Source organism: Ricinus communis, chromosome 8 (genome assembly GCF_019578655.1).
Source record: "Ricinus communis isolate WT05 ecotype wild-type chromosome 8, ASM1957865v1, whole genome shotgun sequence".
In the NCBI taxonomy this organism is placed as follows: Eukaryota; Viridiplantae; Streptophyta; class Magnoliopsida; order Malpighiales; family Euphorbiaceae; genus Ricinus; species Ricinus communis.
In genome coordinates, this window is record NC_063263.1 from 18,754,435 (window position 1) to 18,765,412 (window position 10,978).

General features: G+C 29.9%; 1 protein-coding gene across 2 annotated transcripts; it reads right to left on the bottom strand.

The window, feature by feature from the left end:
* Nucleotides 1-15: 15 nt before the first annotated feature.
* LOC8263177 (protein NLP9) lies at nt 16-7,215 on the bottom strand. Of its 2 annotated transcripts, XM_002530252.4 has the most exons (7): nt 6,702-7,215; nt 6,368-6,422; nt 5,031-6,245; nt 4,147-4,191; nt 3,202-3,957; nt 2,835-2,958; nt 16-1,564 (listed from the first exon to the last, which is right to left on the bottom strand). In XM_002530252.4, exons 3-7 carry the CDS (start codon nt 5,973-5,975, stop codon nt 477-479), a joined length of 2,958 nt encoding a protein of 985 aa, XP_002530298.1. In that variant the 5' UTR covers nt 5,976-6,245; nt 6,368-6,422; nt 6,702-7,215; the 3' UTR covers nt 16-476. The 2 variants fall into 2 exon arrangements, with proteins under 2 accessions (XP_002530298.1, XP_048233536.1); XM_048377579.1 differs by lacking the exon at nt 6,702-7,215 and having other exon boundaries at nt 6,368-6,444.
* Nucleotides 7,216-10,978: the final 3,763 nt, after the last annotated feature.

Sequence of the window (10,978 nt, forward strand, 5' to 3'; positions counted from 1 at the left end):
AATAAAAATTATAAATAATCAATAAGCGGCTTATAACCACTAATTATGTATGTTACTATACAATACAGAGCCCCTGCTACATCCACTTTTCGCTACAACTAGCAATATACAAACCTATACATTCAACTTCTAATGCGCTACAGAACATATTTTTCCTTAAATATTCATATTCATATTCCGTCTCCTCTTCCATCCTCGAAATTTTATCGATCAATCAGACAATCTGCAGTTCAGTTCAATCTCATTGTTTAGAAGTATGCCATGCCATAAATTCAGCCCGAGAACAGCAGTGCCTCACTTTGCTTGCCTCTGAAAAATGTTGATGGCAGAGTTTCTACAAAGAAACTATGGCCCATTCTACTACTGTTTTTAACCTTCATAGTGGTACAACTTTTATGAAGTAGAAGCCACAAACATGAAAACTCAGAATATCATGACTGCCTGCCTGTGTTTTTTAGCATCACCTGAACGACTGACTAGGAGCTTCCTCCCAGAAAGCAGTTGCTGCTGCCTGAGCTGCCCATGGTAAAAGGCGTATCGCGAACAAGGAATTTCACGCTACGTGTTCCAACGTAATCCAATATCTCAATGCACTCTTGCAAGTCGGAGTCGCTCACCAACATCACCCACTCTTCTTCATCATCCAGATATTTGAGCTGGAATGTTCCATTTTGCAATTTGAATCTTTTTGCAACTTCTTCATACAACTGGAAACACCCTGCAGATGGTTCAAACTTAAACCTAATTGTATCTTCTTTATATGTAGCTTTTATAGTAATTTTTGATCCACTATCATCACAACTTGTTTTGACTTTCGAATACTTCCCCTCCTCAAAGCTTGGTGAACTGGATATACTGCCATGCATCATCGAACCAGAGCCATTTGAAGAGTCGGTCATGCTTGAGCAAGCAGGCTGGTTATGCTCTACAATTCCATCTTCGCCCTCTATTTTGGTATCCAATTCATCACCAGCAGCTAAGGAGCATGAGCTTCTAGACACAAATTGAGTGCCTGAATTGTCTAATTTCATGCTACCCTTGTCCAGACCCCACTTGCCTCCTTTCACAAATGTAGGGGTATTTTCCAGGCAAGCCCAAGGTCCAGAGCCAAGGCTAGCCTCTTGAAACATTTCAGCATCAGTTGCAACCGACTTGGAATCTTCACTGCACGCATTCATGGGAATGCTAGATTTCATTAATAATCCTGCACATGTATCTATAAAGCAGTCATCCTCTTCAACTTTAACTGTGGAATTGCCGCCATCAGTACAAGGAGCTGGAGGTACAGAAACTGCATCCACAGTGGCATTTTCAGAATTTCTAGCTGCACAATTTTTGTCAGAAGAAGGAAAACTTTGTTTAGGATCAAACTCCTGTATTATGGAGCCCGCTGCCACAAATCCCCCAGTGGTAGGGTCAAATTTTAGTCCTCCTTCCACACCCTGAACAGAGTCAAGTACAGTCTGTATTTTTCTTAGTGACCTGTTCACCTTATTTATCTTACGGGATGGCCATCTGGAGATACCATGTTGTCTGCATATCCTTTTCAGTGTTGTCGGACAAACTAGAGAGAAGGCAAGAATTTCAGTTTAGCAGATTCCTCTATATAAACTAAGAAAAGCACATTTGTAATAATATATATATATATATATATATATATATATATATGACCTCACTAATTACTAATACCAGTCAGGTTTGACTTCAGGATCATATACCTCCATTCCAGGAATAAAGGAACGGGAGGTAAAAATTTTACATGAAAGTATTGATGTGTTTTTAGAACAAAAAAACATTGATGTTGATTTACAAAAGAAGAAAAAGGATAACAATTTTCAAAGTCTTAAAAATTATGTTTTCCTTTTACAATTAAGTCCTAAAGAAATTTTCTTGATAATTAAATCCTAAAAAAAGTTTATAGAGGGCATTTCATTATTTTTGCAGCGTTACTCTGATTTTAAAATTAAGTCCTAATTTTTTCTTTTTTCTTATCTCCTTTCTATAATTTTTCATAATATAATCGCGAATCAACTGATAAAAAAAAAAAAAAAACATCATATTTCATTACATATCTTTCTTCTTTTTCTTCCTTTACAATTAAATCTCGTTTTATGTGAGGTAAAATCATTTTATAAAAATATCAGCCACATAACATCATCTTCAACCAACCTCCACCACACTACATTAACTTATTTGTGATCAAAATAAAATAATAAAAGAATTTATAAGTAAGAAAACTATTAAAAAAAGAGATTGAAAAATTACATTATTATAACTAATAGTAGTAATAATGAGCATAAAATATTTAATAAATGAAAAAAAAAAAAAGAGAGATCATATTTATTACTATACTTTTTTAAACTCTAACCACTAAAGCCTATTTAATGTGTTTGTATTAATAAGATGCATCCCATTCTTTATTAATAAAGAAAAGAATTCAAAATTAACCAATAAAGGAAAGTGCTTATAATCCTTTATAATTTCCTTCGTTAAATTATAAACCATGACATTTGGAATGAAATTTTTGTAAATTAATTGTAAAAGAAGAGAGAAAGAAGAAAAGAAAGAAAAACAAATTAGGACTTTGATGTGGAAATCGGCGTGGCAAAGATATATGTATAACTAGAGCCATGTCAACATGTTCCCTTAGAGTTGACAGACTAGGACTAACCAAATGTCTTTTATACCCTTTTGGGACTTAATTGTATAAGAAGTTTTTCTAGGACTTGATTGTCAAAAAGGTATACCTAATAGGAGTTCAGAAATCGTTATCCCTAAGAAAAAAAAAATAGAGAATTTAATGTCAAAATGAGAGAAGGTGACGTGAAGCTCACCGCCAATGCTTTTGGCAGCATTTTTGAGACTTCCTGCAAAGTATTGCTGAAGAACACTCAAGCTCACATTTTTCTCTGCCGTACTCCTCTTCTTCTCTAGCTGTCTTCTTGATGCACTCATCACCTAAAATTTAGTATATACAAAATGTTAAACCTCAACCAAAGACTCCATTCTCACAAAGAAAAATGACTATCACTGCAAATGTGAGTTAAAGATTCTAGAATTCTGCAGTAAATGAATAAAAAATGGTTTATGATGCATGATGCATAAGAATACTAACGCGTTCTCTATTATGGATGCTTTTTCAATTTTAGACGTATAATAATAATTCACCATGAGGGAACGAACATGTGTTTAAGAAGTCACCTGTTCATGAGGACCATCTGATTCCGCTCCATCATTTCTGGAACTAGATGCATCAAGAGGTATCTTGTCAGTTGAATTCAAGTTGGCTTCAGATAGTGTTGTTTGAGAACTTATTGAAGCTGACATTGGTGGGAAACTTGGTACTGCTCCTTTCTGAAAATTAACTTTGAAAGTTTCTCGTCCGCCTAAGTCTGCATCTGAAACTGTTCTCAAACTTATACAGATTTTCTGCATGGTACCTGAGAGATTGTTCAACAAGAGTTGCTGTTCCGAGCTACCCTTTATATTGACCGGGAGAAAGAACTCTAATATGTAATCATCATCACCAGTATAAGTGCTTCTTAGCCTGATTGCAACTGCAGCATTAAGGCCATACTTGCGTGCATGATGAACAAGCGGATACTCGGTTATGTCATATGCCTTCACGTCAGGGAAAAAGAAAGGGTGATTTGATTGAAGCGCTTTTCCAGCTATACCTTGTCCTTCCTCGATACAATGTTCTGAACAAGCATGCACGAAACCTTCCATCTTTCCATCCTTCACATAACAAGCTTGACGCCAAATACAAAGAACAGATTTCTCAGCAGGCCTTGAATTACCATCCCTAACACGTACTTTTATAATTTCATCAACGGTTCCCTCCGCATAATTGCAAGGAACCCATGTTAGAGCAAGCGGCAATCTATGTGCATGGCATACAGCTCGTAAAACATCAGATATTTCAGCTAGGGCAGCTTTTTGATTCCTTGAGAGGCTCTGAAACATTTAAAAAGACAAACTTAGACGATGCAGTATGCATAGCTTAAACCATCTCTTGTTTGTTAAATTTCATTATGATGGACATTTGACTCTTTTTTCTTTTAAACTTTTATTTGCTTATAGGAGAGCTGTGAGGGGATATCAGCAGAAAAAATTGGCAGCGGAAAGAAAGCTCGTGAGAAATACCTGAGGAAGAAGTCGAGGTGGTGCAGTGCTTCTTAAATTTACAGTCTGCAAATAATTGAGTCAAGACAAGTCATGAGACCATCAAATATCATCATTTACACAAAATTGCACGCTAAAAACGAATTCTAACCAATCTGATTGTATTGGCGAATAGCTCTGAATACATCACATAATCAAAATAGAAAGATATACATATAAAAGAAAAAGAATATGACATCATGAACCAACAAGTATTTTCAGAATCATAAAGAAGAAGAACATTAAAAAGCTTCAGCATTATTTTAAAAACATTTGCTATGAAATTCCCACTAGCAACACTAAGCATAAAGTTACTATACATAAAACCATATAAGAATATCCTTTTGCCCTATTTAAGTGATCAGCTAGTTAGCTTACTGCACATGTTATGAATTTTCTAGAAAAGAGGTGCACACTTTGGTTCTAATTGTTTCTTATGTTTTGCCAGGCACAAGTCCAAACACTTATTTATTCTTCCTTTCCTTTCTATTCCTTAAAGTCAGAGAATGGCTACATTGCTAAGAGTAAAAGTTTCTGAACCCTACCAACTAAGATAAATCTAGAAATTTGAACAAGGTGAAACCATTTCATGAGAGATTTTGAAATAACAAAAATTTACTAATTTGTCATATATATATTTCAGAACTCTTCTAAGCCATTGCAATATTACAACTCTTCAAGAGCGAACCACATGTTCCCCTTTCCCCTTTTCACAGTTAATTAGTAGAGTTACAGATTTTTGTATGATTGTGGTTGCTGGGTGATGCTGTAATATATTGCTATAATGAAGGAACAGAGAAAGTACAGAAAGACAAGAGAAAAGAAGAAGTTATTTAAATTAAAAAATATTGGTAAATAGAACTAACCTGGAGTGCAAGGCAAACACTTTCCATCTCTGAATCAAAATCAGGTTTCTCCTTAACTGTGACAAGTTCCAGTACAGCGCAGCAGGACATCTCAGGAGGCTGAAAGACAGGCAAGGCAATAGAACCTTGGACTCTATGATGAAGCGCATGCTTTACCCGCAAGTACTCAGCATTGCTATAATAAGCTACGTTCGAAGTCCATTCTGGAACTTTAGAAATGAATACACGGCCAGGAAGCCCGAGAGGAAGCCCAGGTTTCACTTCTGCAGAGAAGGTATACGTCCTCGACACTTCACGATACCCTGCTAGACTTTGGTCGAGTAAGTACGGTTGCTCAAAAGTGGTCATGATATACTGATCTCCATGCTGTATTGGGATCCAAACTTGTGCCAAAATGCCCCCACCAGATGATTCTTTCAACAAGGATAATGCCCTTAGCATCTTTTCATCAAGTGACAATCCAACTGGTTGTGAGATCATACGGTTCGCGATATCAGATAAGTTGCTCTGTCGCTGAGTTCCATTAATCTGCTTTGTACCCAGGTCATCAGTGTTCATTGCATCCGAGTGACAAATGACTTGGAAATTTGCTTGCTGAAATTTGTCTCCACAACTGTAAGAAGCCCCAGCAGTACTAGATGCATCACCACTGACAGAAAAGGTCGAATTCGGTTCTGAAACATTTAACGCATCAAAAGATGCATAGGCTGTTGACTGGAAAGGCAACAATCCATAAAAGGCAGACATCTGGTCTGCCGCTGATGGGCTGTTGCACCAACCAGCATATGTATCGAAATTCATGAGCTCTGAGAAATGGTTGAATACATCCTCCTCCGAGATCAAATTCCTGGTACCACCAGTCAACTGAGCCATTCCATCCACCTGTGCTCTAGGTGAACCCCAATAATTAATCCCCTTTTCTTTCGATGAGAAGGGGCTTTCCATTCTAGTTTATCTAACCAAAGAAAAGAAACTCTCTCCCAACCCTCTAAATGTCAGAGAAGTATCTTGAGCAATTCTGCCCAATATTCTCTCTCATTTGTTTATGAATACACACAAATCTCATCCACATATCCATAAAAATTTCACTTCCCTATATTTTCTTCCAAGGAAATTCTGTGACAAAAGAACTCAACTTTGCCTTTCATAGAGTGAAGTAGCTTAACAGCGCAAGATCTCACTTCTGTTCAGTCCTACATATAGCGCACACAGAACCTATGGATAAAATAAAGAAGGAGAAGAAAATCACCAACCAACCACCAAATATATATCACATCTTTCATTAATAACTTACCGTTTTCTATTTATAGTAAAAATAAAACGTTTAAAAAACTTACCTCAACATAGATGATGACACCCAAATTTTGCAATCTCCAAAGCTGCCGCAATTCACTGCAACAAAAGTCCACAGCTTTCAATCAACAACAAACCCACCTCAAGTTTGTCATCTTATACACCAAAATAACAAAAGGAAAATTAACACCAATGGATACACGTATCGAAATCAAATTTCTAACACGCATACTATCTGGGTACTAAAATAAACAGTCAAAAAAGGCAATTAAATTGTTTCGTTTTCCAGATGAAATGAATCCAAATACAAAAGACTAAACTATAAGAATCCCCAAATCGAAAACCCTAACCCCGAGGAAAACTAGAGAAAGCACCGACCTGAAAGAGTAGATCTTTTCAACTTTTCCTCGGAAATCTGCTACTATTCAATAAACAAGAAGCCAAAAAGAATCTAGAGTGAGAAAGTGATTAAAGAAAATGAGGGAAAGAGCAGAGAAATCTGAATGTTTTTCTTTTTCAAAAAAGAAAAGAAAACAAGGCTAAGAAATTCATTGAGAATAGGAGACACCGAACATGAAAGAGATAAGTAGTTTGTCGCTGAGATGGAGATTACCATAATTAGAAAGCTTTCATTTTTTTATTTTATTGTTTTTGCAAATTGTTGAGTGGTCCAACAATTAATTAACTATCACTAACTTTTTGTTTAGTATTAAAACAATTATTATTTGAGATTTACTTTCAGAATGATGTCACCTTACAATCAAGATACTGAGTTAAATTAATTGTTTCTTGAGATTTGAAGAGGAAGAGAGAGGATTTGATTTTGGATTTTAGATCCACAAAAGATTGGGTACGTTTGGGAGCAATTAGCAATCGAGTGTAGTTCCAGAGTTTAATACTCAAAAGTTGTGCTTTTCTTCCGTTCTTTTTCTAAGCTTTTTATTTTTTTCCTTCACCGCTTTGTTTGTCAAGATTCTCCCCAGATTTATTTTGTTAAGCGGTCTGTTTTGCAAATAAATTATATATATTAAAATATCTATGCCCTAATATTCTCTATAAAAATAATTTTTATAATATTTATAAAAAAATTTAATCATACTTTAAACTAATTATGAATAAAAATAAAATCTTTATCATGATAAATTTTATAATTACTGAATTTTATTAAATATATATATATATATATATATTAAGAATATATATTATATTATATTTCATCTTATTATATTTTTTATTATCTTATCAATTTTATTTATATAATATATATATATATATATATATATATATAAATATCTATTTTATATTTAATTATTATTATTTTACCTAATATAACTAAGTATTAAAACTTTAATATCCATTAAATTATAATATTACGATAACTATAAATTTTATTTAATTTCAAACGTATAACTATAAAAAGATATTACTGAATATATATTTCTATATTAGATGTGATTTAAAAAATAAATCAATAAAAACATCTTTTAATTAAAATATAAATTATTATTTAAAATAAATTCTTATCGAACTTAAAAAAAACTTACGAGGAACCGAACTAATTATAAAATAAATAAAAATAAAAATATTTTTTATAATAATATTATATGCACTTGATAGAATGGTTTTAGAGTAACCTTCTTATATTGAAACTTGATAAAAGTAAAATTTTATAAATAGATTTAATCGAACCATATATCCTAAATTTTATTTATATAATTATTAATATTTCTTTATATTTATTAACATTTTCATTGTAGATTAGTTGATTATGAGCTAGCAATAAGCCTTTCATAAGATAAATATAGTTCTTAACAAAGATTTGGTTTGATAAAATCAAATTGAGGCTCTTAAGGGTAAAGGTTATTCTCTTTTTAACATATACTTTATTTGAATATTGTATAGTCTCGATCTAAGTTTAGTTTAGTTCAAAACAAACTTAATCCATAATTATAATTTCACATTCATTGAGATTAAATCATAATAATCACCAACCTATTTTAATCTCATTTCTCTATAAAATATCAGTATTATTCTTTAAAGTAAAAATTAATTGATTTCAGTTTATTAATTTTGGAGATTAAATTTCATTAATTGTCTCACATTTTTCTTTTCAATATTATAATCTTTTAAATTGCAGTTAATTCGGAAAATTTTAAAGTATTATAAAAATAATATTTTCAAATATCAAAATAAATATTGAATTAAAAAATAAATAAAAAAGAAGAACTTCAAGAAGAACCATTTTAATTTGTGTATCACATGAAAGTTATTCCTTTATAGTTCTAATAAATGTGCAACTTTATTTAAATTTGTCTCATTCTGGATTTGCTAGTCAACCAGCGATTTAATTGGTTTTTTTTTTCTTTCAAAAATCTCAGTATACTCACATAATTATAAATACTTGCATTTAATATTTATTACGAACTTTTATTATAACACTTTAAAAATGAGCATTTTATATTTGTATATCATTTTAATCAATCATAAATGTTTTACACTATAAATATTAGGTTAAATTTATTGTGTAAGATAAAAAATTAAAAATCAAACTATAATACATATAAATACAATATACATTAATAATAATGTTAATATTTAAATAATTATTTACATCGTGTGTAATTAAAATTTATAAAAATTATTTATAAATTTAAAATTTATGTTATTTAAATTAAGTGAATGTTAATTTAGAATTCTATATAATCAAATTTTATGTAAAATTAATTATAATTAAATTAAATTCTAATAAAATAGATAGAGATTTTAAATAAATTTTATATTAGAGATCCAAATACTACTAAAATATTCATTATAACTTCTTTATTTTTATTTTATTTTTTTTTACATATAGTTTTTCAAATAGAATAAATTCTTTTATAAATTTCAATTAAATTTAATATTAACATCAAACTTTCTTAAATTTAAGAATGTATTTTATTATTATTTATTTAATATTTTTTTTAAAACACACTTATTAAATTTAATATAAAATCCTATTTTAGAATATAAAATATAAAATTAATTTATAGTGTTTATTCTAATAAAAAATATCTAATAATTAAAATAAAATATAAATTGGACAAACAAAAGATAAAAAATGCATTTGATAATTATATATATATTAAGTTAATAATTATTAAATAAAATATAATTTAGGACATAAAGAAAAAAGAAAAAAGAAAATGTGTATATGTTTAGAATGAAGAGAATTTAAAAAAGAAATATATATTAAAAGAAAAGAAAGAATCTAAGGTGACGCAAGCAGGAAAAGGAAATATTAATGAAAAGCATTAACTAACGAATGTCAGAAAACAGCAAATGAGGTAAGCAATAAAAGGAAAGGTGGGCTGATAGTGGGGAAGTGAGTGCCACGTGTGGGGCTGAGTCAAAGACTGCATGTATCTTTAGAAAGTTTTAGAATCTCTTTTTGTGATTGAGAAACAGAAAAAAAAAAAAAAAGAAAAAGGGATTGGATTCCAAAGTCCTTGTGACTGATTCCTAAGCAAACTTTTTCTTTAAAAAATCTGTTTATATTGTATATATTTTAATTATATATTAACACTCTTTTTTTAATAAAAATTTTAATTATCTAATTTAATGCATATAAATTTTTTATTTTATTTTTAAATAGATATAAAAAGTTTTACAATATTTAAAAAAAATATAATTTAGACTAATTATTTTTTATAATTAAATCTATTAAATATTTTTTTAATTCAAATTACTTATTAAAAATAATAATTAGTATGAAATAGTAAATATCACTTATATATATATATATATATATATATATATATATATAGTAATTTACGGTAATAATAATAAAATAAATAATATTTTAATAAAATAAATTTATTTTTAATATATATTTTTAAAAATTAGTCTTTATGCACTTATTTTAAAGTAAAAAGATAGTAAATAATAAATATTATATATTACGACAGCCAATGCAGAACTGTCATGTTAGAAAGTGGTGGCTCTGGTCAAATGATACTCCTCCTCCCCTAAGGTTTGGCCATTTCCTATGCTAAAACCTATCTGAGTTTCCTTCCACTCTCACTCTAAATAGTTTTGTAATTCCATTCTCAAATAAATATGATTAATTTACTAATTACTTTCTCCATTTCAAAACGACTTTTTTTTTTTTAACCTTTGCAATATTACATCATTGGACTATATTATAAATTAAAACCTTTTTATATTAAAGTTAAAAATAATAAAATTATGTTTATGATTGAAACTTAAAAAGTATGTAATTAATGAAGAATCCAATTTTGACCTCTGCAATATTTATTACATTACCTGTCTGTACTGTAAATTTAGATCTTTCTATATTTAAGTTAAACCATAATAAATTATTATTTTTTAGTAAAATCCAACGGTCAATAGCTATTTTTGGATGTTAGGATCACAAGATGCAATTACGTTAAAAAAATTCTAAAAATAGGAAAGGAATAGGTTAGTACATATAAAAGAATTGATTATGTGGAAATTTTTGGAATATAGTGAATTAGAAAATTACCATTAATCAGTTGTAGATATGACCAATCAAAAAAAAGAATAAATTTTGAAGAGAGAGAGCTCCACGTATAAAAATAAAATATATATATTAATAAAATATAATTAAATTTTAGAATTAGATATTGAGAGATATT

Bases quoted from the DNA above. Each gene is read 5' to 3' on its own strand.
- LOC8263177 (XM_002530252.4), bottom strand. From the start codon at position 5,975: ATGGAAAGCCCCTTCTCATCGAAAGAAAAGGGGATTAATTATTGGGGT. The intron at 3,958-4,146 runs GTATTTCTCACG...TAAATGTTTCAG, and splicing joins CACCTCGACTTCTTCCTCAG to AGCCTCTCAAGGAATCAAAA. The intron at 2,959-3,201 runs GTGACTTCTTAA...ACTAAATTTTAG, and splicing joins CAGATGGTCCTCATGAACAG to GTGATGAGTGCATCAAGAAG.